The 19,642-nt window shown below is 45.7% G+C and overlaps 2 protein-coding genes across 5 annotated transcripts in view; both read left to right on the top strand.

Moving 5' to 3' along the window:
• The first annotated feature begins 514 nt into the window (after positions 1 to 514).
• On the top strand, positions 515 to 3,392 carry LOC142890757 (sperm-associated microtubule inner protein 4-like). The gene is made up of 7 exons (XM_076030003.1): positions 515 to 554; positions 641 to 670; positions 777 to 967; positions 1,037 to 1,125; positions 1,197 to 1,371; positions 2,126 to 2,214; positions 2,310 to 3,392. The coding sequence occupies exons 2-7, from the start codon at positions 666 to 668 to the stop codon at positions 3,126 to 3,128; spliced, it is 1,368 nt and encodes a 455-aa protein (XP_075886118.1). The 5' UTR covers positions 515 to 554; positions 641 to 665; the 3' UTR covers positions 3,129 to 3,392.
• Positions 3,393 to 4,871: 1,479 nt separating this feature from the next.
• Positions 4,872 to 19,642, top strand: part of osbpl3b (oxysterol binding protein-like 3b) — a 28,631-nt gene continuing 13,860 nt past the window's right edge. The window contains exons 1-3 of one of the 4 annotated variants that reach the window (XM_076027619.1): positions 4,872 to 5,272; positions 16,304 to 16,458; positions 19,509 to 19,625. In XM_076027619.1, the coding sequence (XP_075883734.1) occupies positions 16,360 to 16,458; positions 19,509 to 19,625 (216 nt within the window). In that variant the 5' untranslated portion in view covers positions 4,872 to 5,272; positions 16,304 to 16,359. The remainder of the gene's footprint in view (positions 5,273 to 16,303; positions 16,459 to 19,508; positions 19,626 to 19,642) is intronic. The other 3 variants (XM_076027610.1, XM_076027627.1, XM_076027636.1) reach the window with 3 other exon arrangements.

A 19,642-nucleotide genomic window follows, 5' to 3' on the forward strand; every position in this document is an offset into this window, starting at 1 on the left:
GTTTTGAAAATTGTTTCTACATTATCCTTAAGATTTTTCATGTCACTGAAATTCTCTCAACCAAGTGTCAACGTCATTTTTCAGGTTAGTTCTCTGCCGTTACATTGAAATGACTGGAGCTCTGTGTCTGTAATTCTTGAGAAGCATGGAGGTGAACCAAAAACATTATTTTTTTCCTCATGGCACTCTGCCTGAATTTTCCCTTTTTTGGCCTCAGACTCTCTCTTTCATTCTTCTCTTTGCTGTTTAATCCAGGATTCTCTCCTTTATTTGGGCTCCAGCAGACAGATGGAGCCCAAGTCCTCACAAAACCAAGGCAATCTGTCTGATTTTAATGGTCATTATCAGCGCGGCAGTGGAGGAGCCATTTCATCCGGGTGAGCATTAAAAGAAGAAGAAAAAAAGTTTCTGCAGAGATAATCAAATATAGTTGCAGAATTAAACATTTAAGCATTTTACTCATCCAGTTTTAACCTTTTTTTCAAACCTGTTTCAACACAACCTTTCTGTATCACCAGCATAAGGAAGAGCAAAGTTCGCCTCAATGACCAGCTGTGAGAGCCGTAGTTGAAGTCATATTAATACTTTTTCTCCAGAGAGAAACAGAACGAGGTCATTCATTTGTCTTTGTTTTTCACAGCATTCCTAAACCAACTGACATAAATATGATGTGAGTACGTTCTAAAATCACTCTCCATGGTTGCAGGTCAGATATTTTGCCCACCTCAGAGCTGCCGACCATTAATCCAGTGCTCCCTGTCTAATGTTTCCACCAGGGAGAAGGTTATCAAGGTGGCCACTCCCAAGCAGCACCCCTACGCCTCGCACATCTCCCACTTCGCCATGTTTCCCTCCTTCTGCACCCCAGACGACCCACAGACAGGGTTCAGGGCCTCCCGCCGACCTTTCCCCAACGCCCTGGTTCCCAAAAGTGCGCCAGACGTCACCCTCATCAGCAAGACCAAGGGTAAAGAGCAGCAGTGAGCCGCTGGCAATGTGTAAGAGAACCCGGAGGTTAATGCTTGTTTTCACACAGGCGCTCCGTACAGACATGAGATCTTGCAGCCGCCCACATCAAGCAGGAGAAAAAGTCTCGTCTGGTGTGGCCAACACGGATTCTATGACGTGGGTAACGTAGCACAGCGCACGCCCTCACATCGTCAGTGAGCACGTCAAATAAAAATTCTTTCTTCCAGCATCCAAAGCCGTTGAAGGGAGAGAGCCAAGTTTTCTACCCCGCTCCTCCTAAGGCGGTGCTGCCCAACACTGAGCTGCGTGACTGGGGTTTGACGCTGCCAGAGCGGCTCAGCAACATGCTCAGGAATCTGGAGCGGGCTCACTGGGTCACTTCCTACCAAATGCACTTTACAGGTACGGACGGAACGAGGAAGAAAAATGGGATCAGAGAATTGATATTTTTTTGCTGGAAAATATTTTTTTAGCATTCAATGTTCACCCCAAATAACTGTAAACTAATGTAAACTAATCTTATTTGTTAATATGTATGTATGTATGTATGATGTATGTATGTATGTATGTGTATGTATATATGTACTCTACCTATATACATACATACGACTATATATGTATATCAATGTACTGTACATATATCTATATATAGGACTTATTACTAACATCAAGATCTACATGTTCTGCAGAACTGAAAAATGTAATTAAGTTCTGTTTACTATTTATTACTGAGGTACAATTAATAAGCCATGCTGGTGCTGAAACTGGGTTATTTTAACACGTGCCCTGGCGACCATAAAGCGCATAAAATGTGCTAATAGTGTTCTGCAAGAAAGAACGAAAAAGAACAAACCATCCGCTGCCCTTGGGAGAGATTACACTCAGCTGAAATGGAAAAAAAACCTTTTTCTGCTCCCTTGCCTTTAATCCAGTAGTTTTCGTTCGTTCTCTCTGCAGGAAGCTGGAAAATCAAAAAAAACAAAAAACAAAAAAAGGCAGAATGCTAAATTGCCAAGGGAAGTCTTTGTGCTCAGCCTATATTGAACAAAACACATCAAGCTTTATTTAATTGCATATGCATAATAATAGTTACAGTTGTACTGTTGTGTACATGGTTTTCTTTTTGTTCAGCTTAATTGAATTTGATTTTTCAAAGGATCGGGACCTGCCAATCCTCTAAAGATAGACGACTTCAATGAAAAAATGAGCGACTTCCTGGGGAAGACGTCACTCTGTGCGCTGCTGGTAAAAAAAAAAAAAATCCTTGCCAACGTTCCACCACCAGTCAAGCGATATTGACTGCCAGCAACGCTAATCCCTCGGCTTTTTCCTCCCCGCAGAGAGAAAGGTCCTTGCCTGCTTTTATTCCTTCCGCACCGAGCAAAGGAATTAGTGGAAGACGTGGACAGAGGACCAGTAGCTCCGCCTCCGCTGATCTCCTAAATCCATCTGCGGCTGTAAATCGAGGTACTGGCCCTTTTCCTGTGTACCAAAACACTGTGCAGGATGTTTTGGTGGAGCCCGACGAGGCGGCGGACCTGAATGAGAGGGTGCGTCGTCGACGCAAACACAACCTGGGCCCTGTGGATGCCCAGTCGTCCCAGGAGGTCTCCCTCAAACAGCAAGAGACGCTGGGCAAAAGCTCAGCGTGTGAGGGCAGGAAGAGAGAAAAGTACAGAGTCCAGTTTGATGAAAATCCAATAGCGGTTTCAGAGGACGCCTCCGCCTGGACCAGAGCCACAGAGCGACACCCAGGCCCGAGCAGCTGCCCACCCCACCGGCCAGGGATGCAGGCCCAGAGAGGGCCCAGCCTGGTTGAGGGGAGCGGTGAAGAAGAGCATTTTAAAACCCAGAGGAGTGCGTCCAGCCCGTCGTCAAGATTGGCGTCGGAGCAGCCGAATCCGCTCATATCCAGAGAGACCAGGCAGAGTTTCCCAGGTCCCCTCATCCTGCCGAGGCCCCCCGCCCTGCCGGGGATTGCGGGTAGACAAGAGGCAGATTCTGCTCTCCTGCACCTTCAGAATTCCTTCAGCAAAACAGCGGCTCAGCGCAACTTCAACAGCAGCATCACATATGCTGCTGTGAATCTAAACGACAATGTGGTCTCAGGGAAAAAACACAATTTCTTTGGGATTAACAGCTGCTACCTCCACGGATAGCTTGCTGCAAAAGAATCCTCATCTCTTCTCAATATTTATACTAAAACGTCTACATATATAGCAGTGAATGTTTTACTTTCAATCTGACTCATTTTCTTCTTTTTTTTTTACACTAAAGTAATCTCATGAACAGCCGCTTCACAAGCTTCAAAACCTCAGGACAAATGAGCCACACTTTATTGTGATTTCACTCTCCAAGTCAGTCTTGTTTAATCAAACGATCATTAAAAAAAAAACCTCCCCTGACAGTCATTTGATCCGAGACGAATCACAGTCATGAATCATAAATGTGTTTTCTTCATTGATATCTTAATAATCTCAAATTAAGTTTATTATATTTGTAAGCATTTGTTTTGAGCTCTACAATGGAAAAAATGATTCTCCATCATAACTAGGAAACACTAGCCTCAAAAAGCGTGTGAGGGCTGTGACACGACTCGTGCTCAACCGATCCGATTGATCCGATTCAGTCCTATTTGGATATTGTCAGTGGCTCGCACGCTCTTTACATCCAAGTCAAGCAGATTTACAAACACGGTTAATTTTCCTGTTATTGCTCGCTCCGTGTTTGCATCCTGTTTGCTGTACGTTTGCGTCACTTCCTCAGATGTGAGAATGTGTTAACGTCTCATACCAGGCTCCTATAGGCTGCGGCTGATGGTTGTGGGGGAATAATAAAAGAAAACCTTCAAAGCTCACCTCAGTGAGTTCAGCCTGCCTGCAGTGTTTCACAATACTCACCGGCAATAAATTTGTAATATAGCACTGAGCAGCGCTTTGGTCTTTCGTGTACCTTTTCCTTTTTCTTTTCTTTTTTTTTTACAGGCGGAGGAAAAATTTGTACTAAGTTGACTTTTTTTCCCCTCCGCAGCTGTGCCACAGAGTTCAACTCAGACGATTGTGCAGCCCGTGTTACGGAATCCTTCTCTGTATTAGAGGTGCTGCGGTAACCTTGTAGCTCGACTGCGTGAAAGGAAAACATGGCTTTTCACACAAAATCTGTTGCCTTCAGACCGACTTGCTCTGAAAGGCAGGTCTCTTTTTTTTTTTGTTGTTGCCGATGCTGAGGCAGAGTCCTTGAGCTGTGGGCCTTGAAGCCTTGAATGATATAACAGCCTTTCATTCCGGCTTTTCAATCAAAAGGAAGCTGATAACAATATTTCTCGCAGCAGAATGCAGCATCCCGCTATTACCATGCTTACTTTGGTGCCCAAAGTGGTGAAGAGGTGAAGACGTTGAGGTCGTCCTCAGCGAGAGGCTGCGTCCAAAATTTCTGCATCCAATTTTTTTTTTTCATTTATGAACGTCAAAGAAACCTGTTGGAAGTTAAAGTAAATATATGAGAAAGCCTTGTGTCAAATTATACAAGAATTCCAATGTGTGTGTGTGCGTGCGTGCGTGTGTGTGCGTGCGCGCGCGCAGCCACATTAGTGTTACTGCGCGTTTCCCATCTCTGCAGGAAAGCAATCCGGTGAAACGTTGTGATTCCACTGAGTGTCCAGCAGATGGCAGTGCGCAATCACTGTCGACAGTCGGAGAACGTTGACGAAGTCACGATGGAGGTTGTGTTGACGTTTTGTTGAGCGTTCTCGAGCAGCTGCGAGACCATCGTCCTCAGGGGGAACCTTCATCAACACACTCTCAAGGGTTTCCCTGAAGTGCAGCTAAACTACTGATATCAGAAAAATACCAGTGATCTGATACAGTCGCATGGAGAAGTGCTGATAGTTAGTTCTGGTGTTTGGTTGGACTCGCTGTTCACCTCCTGCTCTCGGGGTCCCTGCCGCTGAACGCGTCATGGAAACCCCGCTGTCAATAACCAGGAACCCGCCCCCCTTTGGGATGACGTCACGTTGCGGGACGTCTCTTAATTGGTCGACGGGTTCTGGGTCTGCCACACTAGCGCCGCCCACCTCCATCCAGCGGTGGAGGGAGTGATGCGTGCCGGAACGGAGGAGCGCATATGTTCGCATGTCACAGTGAGGAGAACTCGCTTGCTTGGCTGTTTTTCTATCTTTTTTTTCTTTTCTTTTTTTGTATTTTCGTTCTAGCCGCTCCGTGGCTGGACCCGTGAACGCACCGTCAGCAGCCGCTTCTCTCCGCGCGTGCTCACCTGCAAGTCGCGCAGCTGCCGCACTGTCAAGGTGAGTCTCTCGTTTTTCCTTCCTTTGCACCCAACCTCTTCATTCTGGGGGGGGGGTAAGTCGTGTCTCCACCTCGAAAGTGGGTCGTAGTGGGAAATAAATCACCAGCGCTCTCCCAAAGAGAATCATCAGAGACATCTCAGGGGAAACCAAGCGGTTCGGTGCCCACCTGTCAAGCTTTTAGGCGCAAAACTAGGTAACAACGCTCCCCTAGTTAGTCTCCATAGTAACTCCACCACCACCTCCTCCTCCTCGTCCTCCTCCTCGTCCCCCCTCCTCCCGTCGCCTCTTGCTCTTGACAAGTGCAAACAAGCCATTGAGGGAAATAGCAGGTGTTGGCAGTGCAGCTGTAGGAATACCTGGACTTCTACTGAGCCTTCATTGTTGGCGGCTTCCGATGTTGGAGTGGTGATGATGATGACGATGATGATGATGATCCATTATCAAAAGTCATCAGGACTCAGCGTCTCACCAGCGTCCAGTGACATGAAAGTCTGACCCTGGGGTAATAACAGTGGGGCTCCTCATCAAGTGCAGGTTGAGGAAAGTTTTCTGTGAGAGTCATAGTGTTGATGAAGAGACTTGAACAGAGTTTTCTTTGCTCCTTCTGGGTGCAGTGCCCACAGAACGGAACAGGAGGCTTTCTATGCCTTGACCTGGTATGTGTGTGTGTGTGTGTGTGTGTGTGTGTGTGTGTGTGTGTGTGTGTGTGTGTGTGTGTGTGTGTGTGTGTTTTAGGCTCAATCGGGCTACTGAGCAAAAAATGTGTTTACAAGTATGGAGTACAGAGGGGGTCTGTTGAAACCCAGCGAGTTGGAAGGTAGCAGTGACACAGCTTAATTTTATTTAGTCTTCCATTTAAAAAAAAAAAAAAAAAAAATCTAATCTACTTGTTTTCAGACCAGTCGGTGTCCACTGTCGTTCGCCTTTCCACTGGGGCTCCTCTCATTCCAATCGCACCTATGTCAGCCACTGCTTTCAAAAAAAAAAAACAACATGGAGAGGAATCTGCGGAATGCATCAAGCAGCAGAAAACCTTCAGCAGTCCTGTCATTTATAGGGAAGAGCAGCTCTCAGTTCACCCTCGAAATAAAAGCTGAGCTCTGATTGGATGTTCGCCTCCGTCCATGCACCCCGTCATCCATCATACGCTGCTCTTTTTGCTGAGTCTCCACGTCGTGAGTCACCGTGTTCTGCCAGTTTCCAAGTCAAACGCCGTTTGTTTCCCTTGTGTTGGTCGGTGTTACGGGAGAATGAGTGACGCACTGATCTTGATGTCATTTCCTCGAATGATCACCACAGTGCTGCTAATGGACGGCTTTGGCAATTTCATGATGTCATCTGATCTCGCGGAAATGCATCGAGGAGTGCACCAGACTTCACCTCTGAACAGAACCAGTTGAGTGTCCACCAGTTAAAACGGAAATGATACAGGAAGTGGATGAATGTGACCAGCACAACAGCTGCTGCGAGTGAGCCGTGCGTGCACGCTGGAGGTGTTGCTTCTTTACAGCCACTCGGCCATAAATAATTCATGTGGTTTTCATATGGAAGCAGGTGGCTGTGTTTCTGCTCATCAAAAGAGGAAGAAGGCGTCAATCTGCAAAGTGCACGCATGTGTTTGTAGTTAAAGGTGAAGAAGGAGGCGCCTTCAACCATCGCTGGGGTAGAGTTTCCAAAAAATGTTTTGTTGCCATATTCTGAGACGGTAGCTTGATAGGTCATCAGTCTGCCTGTTGTTAAGACTCAGCTCGTGCATCTTGCATGAGGTCAGAATGGCTGTGGCACCAGCAGACGCTCCCAACTACCGGACAGTAGTTTGCTCCGCAAACAAAGAGCCGGCATGCCTCGCCTCGGCCGTTCTCCTGCTTTGTTGGGCTGAATTATTTAAAATGTTCACCATCTGAATGGACGGAAGCTCTTAAGCACTTAAATAATGTAGAAACTTTGAATCTGAAAGTGATATTTTGTCTCGCACCAGTTTTTGCAATTTTTGTTGCTCCGGGCTGAGAGTCGAGATTAAACAAGAGGCCTGCGTGCATTCATGCATACTTTTTTCCCCCCAGTAATCCTATTTTTATTAAAACTTTTATAACATGTGCTTCCCTTTTCACAATACTAGGGTGTGGCCTGCAAAGATTCCTCTCAGTCGTGGCATTTCTGTGGTCTGCCAGCCACACAGATGTGCCATCACTGGGTGGCGGCAAACATGCTCGACGTGTTTCACAAAGGTGTTTTTTTTATTATTTACTCAGCCGCAAAAAAGTTTGTGTCTGCCGCCGATGGAAACATTGTGACGACTGTGTCGAATGCGTCCGTCAACCTGGCCAAACAGCAGCAGCCTTGGCAGCGGTAAATATTAAACCCAAACAGCCGCTCTGGCGTTTAGCACCTGCTACATGCGAGCGTGTTAGCGCTGTGGTAAATAAACACTGACTACGTTTACATGCAGAGCTTCATCCAGCTATGCTCAAAATTTGGTTTTCTCGTCTAATCGGACTTCTCTCCTTGTCCAAGTTTACATGCAGCTGAGAAAATCGAAGTATTGACGGAAACCTGTCCTACTCCCCAACACTAGGGGGCGAACTCAGTCTTTACAGTGCGTTCATTTCCGCTTAACCTCTGGTCTCCAATTTAACGAACAGCTGCTGATGTGCTTCGCCGCCTTCAGCGGATTGGTCAGAAATTTATAACCGTGCACAACATATTACTGGAGATTTTACTGTCAAAGCTTACAACTACCACAGTGAATATAATCTTGTACAAAAGCGCTACGTACAAGTGACATTTTAAAAAAAGAGGAAGTATAGTATATTAAAATTTGCGGCGAGCTGGGCTTCTTTTCACCCAAATAAAAAAACAGTCAAATATCGATCAGCTGTCTCCCTCTGTGAGCTACAGAGACTCACAGCAAGCACGGCTTTCTCCGGGTGTTAGTAAGTTAGTAAACTGTTGTTCAACACCTGAGAATGCGAGCGTGCCAGTTCAGATGAGGCCTCCATTCTCCTCTATGATTCATAACTCGCTTTTTTTCTGTTACAAATGTGAAGTGGAGTCATCGTAGGGGGATAGTCAGAAGAACTTGCATTACTGCGGGGGCCAATTCTGATAATAACACAAAAAAGCCCCATCCTGGTTAAAGTGTGGCTATGAAATTTCACTTCTCTAGTTCAGCCCTCACCTTTAGTTTCTCAGAGGAAGTCCCATTTTTAGGCCCTGGAGAGGCCCGGCGCCGTCTGGCAGAAGGGGCTTTTGCATATGTGGCCGACGGACGGAGTCTCTGCCCCGGGAGTAAATCTCTGAAGATGTGGTAACACGTCTCGGTCAGGGCAGTTTATCTCTGTCCATAAATGGAAGGTAATGGGGAGACGATGCCACGGCTAAATATATCTGCTCTCCGAGGGCTCAGGCGCCGCTCGTGGCCGTGCAGATGTTCTCTTTCTCTCTGTCCTTTTTCTCCTAATATCTTAGGGCCTTTTGTTATGGCCGCATATGTGACGTGGGCGCTTGCTGAGTTGTCCGGTGACCTGAGGACAGAGGTGGGGATGCGGCTGTTGCTACATCCTAACCAGAGGAGAGAAGAACAATCTTCCCTCTGGAAAAACTCCACTTGAAGTTGCGACCGGGTTTTTATTTTCATTTATTACATTACATTTATTTCATCTTTCGTTTTCACCCCCCCACCCCCAACCCATGACTAAACCCCCCCCTGCACTCCCCACACCGTGTCCTAATGAGCTGCTGTTGAGTTATGAGTCTGTCAGGCTCTCCCACAGTGTGATATAACAATAGACACGGGGACCTGAGCCTCACGCACAGACAGACAAGAGACAGAGACAGGAGAGCGGAGAGGGAGGAAGAGGAGGAGGAGGATGTGGTTGATGAGCAGGATGTGGTGTAGTGTTTGGAAGGCCGTGTGCTTACCAGCGCGACTTTGCTGGGTGGGTAGCAGATGAATGAAAGCAGCCGGGAGGCGACGAGGAGGAGCCCCGCTGTCATCTCACGAGAGACGACGAGGACGCTTCAGACTCCATTATTCTTCCCTTCCCCTCTTGAATTGAAAATGTGAGATGACAGACAGTGGAGGGAGAAGAGTGGAGAGCAGTGCTTAATCTGCGCCTCGATGAGCCCAGTCTTGTTGGAGGGCCTCCCTGCGGCCTCCTGGCAAGACGTCAGCGCCGTGGCGTAAGGAGATCAGGAGCGGCCGCTGCCATCTGTGCTGCCGTTGCCTCCTCCAGAGGAGATTTGGTCGCACGAGCCTGCGGACCCATGACGACGTCGTCCAAGAGGCGCGTCGTGAATAATAGATCCAACGCTGGGGTGAAGTTTGACCTGTGATAAAGGCGAACAACGTTCTTTCAGAAAGAGATGAACTCTTTGGTGAAAAGAAAAGCCAGAGTATACTGGGCTGAAGGACTGCAGTTGTAAACATTTGCAGGGAATGAGGAAACTGGTTGTATTTTGCAACAGTTGCTGTGGCCTTGCATGCCAGAAGGAACTTTTTCCTAAATTCTTTGGAACCTTATCAAGTGTCCTTTGTGTAAAGAGTCCATAGAAAGTAGTTGCATTTCTCATTCATTCATTCATTTTCGCAACATTAAAACGATATTTATAAAATTTCGACAAAGTAAGAGATATTACGGCTATATTTAGGTTCTGTGCAATTCTAGGGGTCATGGAAACGCAGCTACTGAAGTACAGAAGAGGCAAGACTTGGAATGTGACCGCTCGACCTACCGCCTGCTGAGGGGAAATCTAAATTTAACAAAACTACAGAACAAACAATTAACTTTGGAAGTGAGAGTGCAGTAGGAAGCAAAAACACACTGTCATGGAGAAAAGCATCCAGTTCTTTTTTTCTCTGTTCTCCTTGAGATACGACAGTACTGCGTAGTTGTGACGCAGCATCCGTGCTAATCTTTAAAACTAATCTCTTCGACTTCAAGTGGCTTTTGTTGCTCCTCTGGGGCTTTAAAGGGCATCCAGCTGCTTCCCGGATTCATCACGGGCTTAAAGGAAATTGATTGATGGTTACTGATGGTTATTGATGGTTATTGAATCCAGAGTCATTTTAACACCGATTGAAAATGCTTTGTGTTGAGCTGAAACCACCGGCTGAGTGGAAGTCTGAGCGATGCAGTTACCACGCAAGGTTACGTTTAGTTTATCATGTTTGTTTTTACAATGCTGAGCTATCAAAACTGAGACCAGCAGTACACATGACCTACACAGCAGAACTGTGTTATTTAGTTTCAACTGCTGCTTCAGAGGCCACCTACATCCACTTCCTCTTCCTTTAAGAAAAAATAAATATTAAGATTTAAAGCAGAAAATGAAGAAAGAGTCGTTCTGCTGACTTCGTGGTAGTGAAATAACTGAGCGACAAGCACCATCCAAGCAGAGGGATGTGTTGCCACTGTAGAATTACTGCTTCTGAAGTTCCAGCTTTTAGTGTCTGTTGATTGGGTGAACTTGGAATTGGCTGGTGCGTTGAGGCAAAGTAAAGTGAAGTGGAACACAGAGGTGGCTCGGATTTGTTTTAATTCAAATAGATGGTTTGAGTGACCAGATCCCATGGAAGAGGATTAGGGCCACACGAAATTTGGTGAATAAAATTGAAATTTTGCAATTGACGTCAACGTGAAGTAAGTGTGGAGAATAAAGTGGTAAGGTTCTGCGTGCAAATTTCCCCACCGTGGAATCAATGAAGGTCTTCTTCTTCTTCAAGTCTAGTTGAGTTCTTCCATTTCCGTTCTTCCAGTTCCCTGACGACTGTGGGAGAACCTTGCGGCATACACCTGTTTTCACCAGTTTACTTTTAACTGGGGTTAACTGGGTTAATCCACCATTCATCCAGTCTACTCGCCAATTTCAACTTTATTTGTGTTGACTTTATTTATGAAATTTCGACTTTATTCACGAAATTTCTTTTTTTTTTTTTTGCGTTGACTTTTTCACGAAATGTTGACTTTATTCACGAACTCAACTGAAAACTCAAAATGAAAACTTTATTTAAAATCTCCTTGCTGTAATATTTTTTCTCTTCTGTTGGCCCTAATCCTCTTTGGTAGCTGAAGAGCTTCATATTGAGACAAATGATGCCACGCTAGTGCTGCTTTTGAATACAAGCTAATTCTGCTGATGAATACAGAGCTCATACGCATGTTGCCTGTGGAATTGTATTGGTTGGGTGCTGAAGGAGAGTCCTGGAGGCATTTTATCGCACCGTCTTTGACTCACCTTGTGAGAAATTCCTTTCAATTTGGCACCGACGAAACTGGAGGCGCGACTGAGTACGAGTCGTCGGAAGGTCCAGCAGGACGGCGATGATGCATTTGTGACATTTTATTTTGCAAAAGGGTCGGCTTGCAGTGGGACATCGCTCTGGCCTCCAAAGAGCAGCTATTATTTAGCACCATAATTGAAGGCAGAAGGAGGAGCAGATCGAATACGTTGCCTGTCCTGCTGCCAGTAATGAAGTCGTTTTTTTTGTTGTTGTTGTTTTTTTTCCCCAGAGGCCCTTTTCAGCAACATCCATATTTCAAGCGTAATAGTTCTCCAGAAGCTGATTGGCTTTGCCGAGATGGATGTGATTGCAGCCACGCTTCTTCTTCGTGGCCTCGGCGCATTTTGCAGCCATCTCGACGGAGGCAGATAGAAACGGCCACTTGATTGGTGTGCGAAGGCAGAGGGCAACGAGGCAATTTTAATGCAAGGAGCACTTTCTCCTTTTCTGATAAATCCCTTTCATCAATCAGCCCATCGGCCGTCAAAGCGAAGCCACTCAGGTCGCGTTCCAGCTGAAAAAACATTCTTTTTTTTTAATCTAGTCAATATAAAGATTGTGTGCCTTATACATTAAACATTTGCTATTTTATAAACATAGACCAGATAAAAAAGTCAAAGGCTGCTTCCTGAATACAAGTGCAGTATATTCCAACTCTCAGAGCTGCGTTCTCTGAAGTGATAGAGAGCAGCCGTGTTTTCAAAGGTTGTTCAAATACCATCTGAATGTCATCGACCTTGCAGAAGTCAATACTCTAAACTGTAACTTAAGCTGACTCATTTCTCAACCGAGCTCCCCGGTAGCTTCAAGCGCAAGAATGTTTCACGCTTTTCGTGACTGAACTCAAACATTTTTGTGATTCAAATGAACTTCTTCTATTTTTTTGTTTAATCTCTGAGGAGTGGGTGTTCCTTGCCAACTTTTTGATATGTTGCGGCGCTCTAAATCTACAGTTGTCTCAGCAAACACAAACTCCATTTCCATTGGGAGGCTGCACAGTGGGGGGTTCAGCCATAGACCATAATTCTGATGAGTCATATCCCTAATGATGTCTGAAAGCCATCAGGAACGTCTGCAATATGAACTGCACAATGTAATAGAGGGCTTTCAGCTTCTGTCGGTCTTGTTAGCGCAGCTTAAAAGGACATTAAGGCGTCTGTAGCTTCTCACGGGGATCCATGGCTGGATCCTGGGATGGAGATTTGTTGACAGTAATTCACCTCAAGCTGTGTGCAGGAGGAAGGCGAAACGTCTCAGGTGGCAAAGCTCCGAGAATATAGTTGCTGAAAAATGTTTTGCTCCCACTAAAAAGTTGAAAAATCACCCTTGGATTTTCATCTAGCCTGAATTAGTCGGATATTGAGTTTTCAGTTCCCAAGTTGTTGACTCCAAGGGGACGATTATTAGTGACGGACCTTCCTCCAACACAGACTTCTGCTACCTTTTATTGATGTATTTTTTGTTTGTTTGTTTGTTTGTTTTATCCGCAGTTAGTTCAAATAAAACAAAGTCAAAACACTTTGTTATGGTAACTGAAATCTGAGTTTGAGGCAGGTCCATCACTGATAGCGGTCCCCTTGGAAACACCTCCGTTGTTGTTCGTACCTCCCTCTCTGCGGCTTCTTTCATGCTCTTTGCGGTATAAACATACAAACATCCTTCTCTCAGTTTCAACTTCCTGTTGTAACCGATGCCGTGATGACCCTCCCACATTACTGGAAACTGACAAACTAAAAAACAAGGCACTGCTAACGTCAAGTCGTTCCCCTGTGACGTGTTCTTTGTCACGGAGGGACGATTTCCAGAAGTGCATGTTTCAGAGCACACTTTCTGAAAAGTGGTGGAAGAAAATGAAATAAAGGATGTGAAGAAAGACATTTTCTGAACTGTTAGAAGACATTGGTCAGTGAATAATATGAGATGACTCGTTTTAAATTTATTTTGACATGGATTTCAAATTAAAAGACTCCCATCCCAATTCTTTCATTTCCCCGAGCCTCATTGTCCTGATCGGCAATATTTTGAGGGCACAAACAATACGACGGTCAGGTGCAACAATCCAGAATATCAATCCCATCAACAAATAGAAGTCTCATGGCAGTCACTTAGTGCACGAGTGTGTGTGTCAGCATCAAAGGGGCCGCGCTCTCCGCTGGGGGAGGGCAATTACCGGAGCTGTGACCTTCATGAAAGACCAGGAAGTGGCGTTGTTGTCGTAGATGAAAGGCTCCTCGGCAGGATGACGGACCCGAGCGTGGCTGGTGTGATCAGTGGAAAGTGGATGAATAAATCATAGCGGACGGTGCAATGTGTGCATTAAGGTGCACTGAACAACCAATGAATCACAGCGCTCTGTGGCCCGGCGCCTCCCTCTTCTCATCCACCCTTAGTCATCTGATAGATGCGTAAAACCTGCTGCTGCTGCCGCTGATGGCGCTGCTGCTGCCGCTGATGGCGCTGCTGCTGCTGCTGCTGCTGCTGCTGCTGCTGCTGCTGCCACTGCCGCCGGCCTTTTTCTCCCTGCGTTTCGCCACTTTGAGCAGTTTGTCAGGGAACACACAGAGCGAGGTGTTGTGTCGCATCAACTGGTGTTGAGGTTTGTTGCACTCTCTTGTCTTTGGGACACAACAACAGGAGGCTGAAGCCATTAAACAGTGTATCTCTAGCGGATGTAGAGCCGCTAATGTGATTAACCTTGCTGCGGGTGTGTGTGTGTGTGTGTGTGTGTGTGTGTGTGTGTGTGTGTGTGTTCCAGTCAGGGACACTGTATGTCACTGGAGTCGGACTGAGAGACGCTCCAGTGAGGATTTAGATTTAGAGTAACACTGTGGGCCGCTTGAAGGTCCAGTGTGTAAAATGTGGCTTGATTTATGATTTTTATACTGGTAAAAGCTGAACATACTGTCCATAAATACATTAATAAAAGTGTACAGAATCCATCAATTTTTTTAAGGAAGCTCATCTAACAGCGCTGTCATGGGCTTCCTAAAGATTTGATACACTGGACCTTTAAATTATTAGAGCTGTTTCCATCAAACAAGCACTAAGATTAATCAGGTAGGACATAAAGAAAACGTCCCGTCATGACATACCCCCCCCCATTTTGACCCCCTTAACATGCTTCGATTTGGACCAAGTTTTGATCACTTGTCGAGGCTGCGAAAATCTTCCTGTGATGACAAAATCAAGGCTTCATCTTCTCCAGAGCGCCACCATCATAAAACGAAAGCTTTATATAGGAAACATACTGTCGTGTTTGTGGGTTAGTGGTCACATTTCCTCTCAGACGTTCCACTACCCCCCACTACCCAAAATTGTCGAGTTGCCGTATAACCCGCCAAGGGACAACAGATGGGAATTAGCCTACGCCTATAATCAACATATTTACATGTGATGTTCATTAATATGTGCTGTCCCTTTTAACTAAATAAAACTAAAATAAAAATAGTTTTTTTATCCCATAAAAGAAACATGTCATGATAATTACAAATAAGTATTCCCACAAATGCGTTGCACAGATGGAGCCTAAATACGGCCAGCAGCTGAAAGCCAGTCATCCAAAAAAGTCGCTGCTGTTCGGAGCGAACAGCAACAGCCTGCTCCTCGAGCGCCGCGTCCCTCCAGGTTGTTGATGGGCCCTCGTGCTCGGTGACAAAGTGCCTGCTCGCGGCGCATTAGCAGAATGGAGCTTCTGACGTGGTGAACCAGCCGCATCGTGCTAATGATGCCGCTTCCACAAGGCCCTTTACGCTGGCGCGCCGAGGTGACGATGTCATATTTCAGCGGTGATGTCACACTCTGCCGCGTCCTCACATGTCACCTCGGCTCTCGTTTCCCCGTCAGCAGGCTGCGAGCCCGCCCGCCTGCGTCATGCGCTCATGAAGTCAACAATAAGATAAATGGGCCTTTTAATCAGGAGTGTGTGCATAAGTAGCGATAACTAAGCAGAGCGCTGTATTAAATTTAGCTCCTCTTAGAAATTACAGCTCTGACTTTGCACACCACCAGAGTCCAGGAAGGCTCACTGCAGTTTGTATCCAGTAACCTTGTGTGCAGAATTGCACTTAAATTTATTTGACTGTGATTTTTTAAAAGCAGGGCCTGACATGGACGCTAGAATGCTGCCGATGCAACACTGCTCTGGTTCCTTCTTCTTCTTCTTCTTCTTCTTCCTCTTCTTCTTCTGATCACTAATACAATGAATATTTGCAAATGACTTCACACCAAAGGTTATATTGCGCTCTCAGTGAAACATACAGTGGCATCAACCTTAAATCAAACCCGTCCTGGTTTTGTCTTTGTGCTTGTGCTGGATGAGAGTGAAAGCTTTGTTGTCGCGTGCGTCCGCTACAGGTTTGACACACCTGCTTTTGTTCCCACTCGGCCCTGCGTTCGCTTCAGCCGCTTTGTCCTTCGGCACCCACGATCAACTAGTTTCCTGGGCAGAATGAATAATTCAAACATGTGCTCACTCTCTCCCTCTCTCTGCTTGCAGATCAATCAGTGCCCCCCCCCCGTCACTCACTTTCCTTGCTGACATTGAAGCTCCTCCCTGTGCTTTTATTCTCATTACATCACATATTCCTTCCACTTGAAGGCCGGGAAAACTAATGAGTGGCAGTGAGCTCATGCTTCTCTCAGTGAGGCCGTGCTAAAAGCTTTTTAAGTGGCGGGCTTCTCAAAGCGACTTCAACCCTCCTCCTCCTTCTCCTTCTTCTTCTTCTTCTTCTTCTCCTCCTCGCCAGCTGAGGAATGGTCCCGCTACTCCAGCCATAGCCGCCGCTGGCCGGCCTGCAGGACGATGGGCTCCGAGGAGCGCAGCTTAGCCAGCATGTCCCAGAAGATTTCCTCCCTGTCGCGCAGCAACAGCAGCTCCTCGTCCAAACACGACAGCCGACAGGTAACGGGCACCGCGGCGGGAGTTGTCACCCACAAAAGATCTTCCTCCTGCCGCGAGCTGTTGTGTCTGTAAAATATTAATATAAGTGATGTCTTGGAATGCAGCGTCCACATCCTGTCATCCCTCGTCTTTATCTGGATACATCTGTGGTGCAGCTGAAGCATTTATTTATTTATTTAATGGGCTCAGATTTTGGCCTCAGGTGTTTTTACTTACATACATACATATATACAGTACTACCCAGAAAATTTGAATATCCTGAAAAGGTTGTTGTATTTCCCCATGTCTGAACTCTTCCTAGCCAACCCAAGACAGACTTTCTAAAGGCGCAGGACCATTTTGCAGGTATTTTGGCTTCTTTGGACTCTATGAACCTACAAAACTGAAGCTTTTCACAGTATTCTAATTTTCTGAGTTTGTGGGTTTGTGGTTTTAATAAGCTGAAAATCTTAATGAGCAAAGTTACAACAAGGAACTGCTTGAGATGTGTCAATTTGCGTGTAATGGCTCAATAAAATTGGTTGGTTTCATCTTTTATGTTAAATTGCCAAAAATAAAACAACTTTTACTTGATATTCTAATTTTTCGGGGAGTACTGTATATATACATATCAGGAAAAGATAAACTTGCAGAAATATTTCATTTGGTTACTTCTATAGATGTATATACACCTCTTTTGAAGTTTGATCAAACTACGATAACACAATGTTTTCCCAACAGTGGAACAACCCAACCCAACAAGTGTTGAGGTTACAAACACTACCCAAGCAGTAGTTTGCCGTACACATAAATGTCTGGCAGCCAATATCGTGATGTCTGAAGAAATATGGTATTGAAATATTTATACGACTTTCTTTCACTTGTGGAGCAATCACCTACAGAGGCTGCGTTCCCACACTCAGGAGTCGGGGAAGTTTGCAGCGGAGCGATCAAGCAGCTTCTGCCTCCAGCCTCATATTATTTTTCCTGAAATTAGAGCAATAAAGTTCATTCCTGCCCACCGCGCACCGAGACAGCAGCCGTCTGCTGCTGTGCATCAACCACCAACAACACCAGGAGTGACGGAGTGTTTTCATTAGCAGGGAGCTCCTGAGCCTACTAACAAACATTAGTTTCAATCTGAAATCTCATGAGCGCGCGTGAGGCTGAAAAGGGCAAAACAAAATGAAGAAGAGGAACATAAAAGTTCTACACACACACACACACACACACTGCACTCAAGGCAAAAATACACACGAAATTGTTTGTTTTTCATGTTTACAAATCTTTTAACCAAATAACACAAACATAATTAGCACATTTGTTTCTGGTCTCATGCTTTTAGCCTTTTCATTTTGGACTCTTTGCCCCACTGTCCATTGGCGGAGCCTCACCCGACTGATTTAACGTCCTCATCTGAGTGACGTCACTGCTTTCGCCACTGGAAGCGACTCGTGACCTTGAAGACGTAGCGGGAAGAGTGGCCTGGCTGCTTGTGACGATGAATCACTGTGAGAATGTCGTGTTTCAGTGACGAGCACTCAGGGAGAGTGAATGAAATGCTCCCAGCAGCGCAGCAGCGCAGCAGCCCGGCAGCCACGCCCTCTCCCACCGCTGGAAGCCAGGATTTATTTTCGACGGCCTCACCTCCAGCAGTCGGCCTCCCTGATGGATAGCGTTTGTTTAGCCAGAACCGCTCGGCCCTGGAACAGTCAGGGACACGGCAAGATAACAGAGTCACCTCAAATCGCTGCCAGGAAACTCTCCCCGGGCCAGTGTGTGTGCTGTGAATGTCGTTCGGGCCTCAGTTTCATTACAAATAGAATCCCAAAACCCTTCAGTTCTTAACATAGAGAGCAGAGAGGTGCACTGAATGCATTTAGACACTTAGAGCCGTCCGTCCATATTTTTGTCTTCATTTGTACGATATCAAGTCATGTCATTTTTATTTATATAGCACATTTACAAATGGCAAAGCCTCACCAAAGTGCTTCACAATCGAAGTGCATAGAGTGCCAGCACATTGACCTATACATTTTTTTTTAAACTGTAACTTTAAAGGCCACTGGAGGGAGCTACTCAAAAGCCAACGTAAAGAGATGAGTCTTTAAAAGTGACTTGAGGGCACCAAAGCTCTGGGCTGCATGGATGTGGGAGGGGACAGCATTGCAGAGCTTGGGGCCAGCTACAGAAAAAGATATATATTTGTATATTTAATAAAGCAACACTGCAATATGTTCAACCCTTGATATTTTTGGACATGTTTGGGCGGCTGAAGTGTGTCAGCTGGTTTGTGTGACCAATGAAAACGCTTGTGTCCAGGTGAGGGAATCAGTATTTATTTGTTTTCACAACTTGTTGTAAAAACACTGCACATAAAATCATGTTGCTTTCCCTTTTTCTGTCGTTTATTATCATCTTTTGAAAAGAAAAGCTATACAAAAACTCAAAAGCTGTGTGAGATAATTGCATTAGATTAGTTTGTTGTGTTCTTGTTAGCAGACGACTCCCTTCCCGGGATTATAAATGCAGAGTAGTTGATTGCATTGTTGTTATTATGTTATCATTTGCATGTTAATTTGATGATTAGCTATTTCCTGTCTTATATAAACCAACCAAGCGATGCGGCAATGTTTGTGGTCTTAAAAGTTATTACCTAACGCCCCCTCGAGCCCCACAATGATTCCCGGCCTGCGATTCTCACAGCTGAGGTCGACAACAGGGCCGTTTGGATTACTGAGTGATGAAACGTCACCTTAATCTCCTTGTGGAGGATTTGAATTTAATCTCAGTCAGGAAATGATTATGGTGGAGTGTGAGATTAGACAGGTAAGCTAATTTTGCATATGGGAAGCACGAGGCAACGGCAGCTGCTGCTGCTGCTGCTGCTGCTGCACACAGGCCCCGCCCACAGACCCCTCGCTGTGTCAGGCTCCACTAGAAGTTCTGCTCCTTAAGATGAATTTGATTTGATTCTGTGATGTGCGCAGTTTTGTTTTACTGCTGCCAAATCGTCCGTGCGACTTCCGCCTGTACTGAAGTGTGTTTTTGGAACTCCTCTCTGCCCACAGGACAGCTGGGAAATAGTGGAAGGCCTCCGGGGAGGCCTCGGCAATGTCATGGAGCCCCAGAAACAGGAAGGCTACCTGCTAAAGAGGAGGAAGTGGCCAATGAAAGGCTGGCATAAGGTAAAAAAAAAAAAAAA

Source organism: Nelusetta ayraudi, unplaced genomic scaffold (genome assembly GCF_046127955.1).
Source record: "Nelusetta ayraudi isolate G7.1 ecotype Tasmania unplaced genomic scaffold, CSIRO-AGI_Nayr_v1 ptg000003l, whole genome shotgun sequence".
Classification (NCBI taxonomy): Eukaryota; Metazoa; Chordata; class Actinopteri; order Tetraodontiformes; family Monacanthidae; genus Nelusetta; species Nelusetta ayraudi.

What these genes read in the sequence shown, in the direction of transcription:
- LOC142890757 (XM_076030003.1), top strand. An exon ending in CTACCAAATGCACTTTACAG is followed by an intron (nt 1,372 to 2,125) that starts GTACGGACGGAA and finishes GATTTTTCAAAG; the next exon opens with GATCGGGACCTGCCAATCCT. An exon ending in CGTCACTCTGTGCGCTGCTG is followed by an intron (nt 2,215 to 2,309) that starts GTAAAAAAAAAA and finishes TCCTCCCCGCAG; the next exon opens with AGAGAAAGGTCCTTGCCTGC.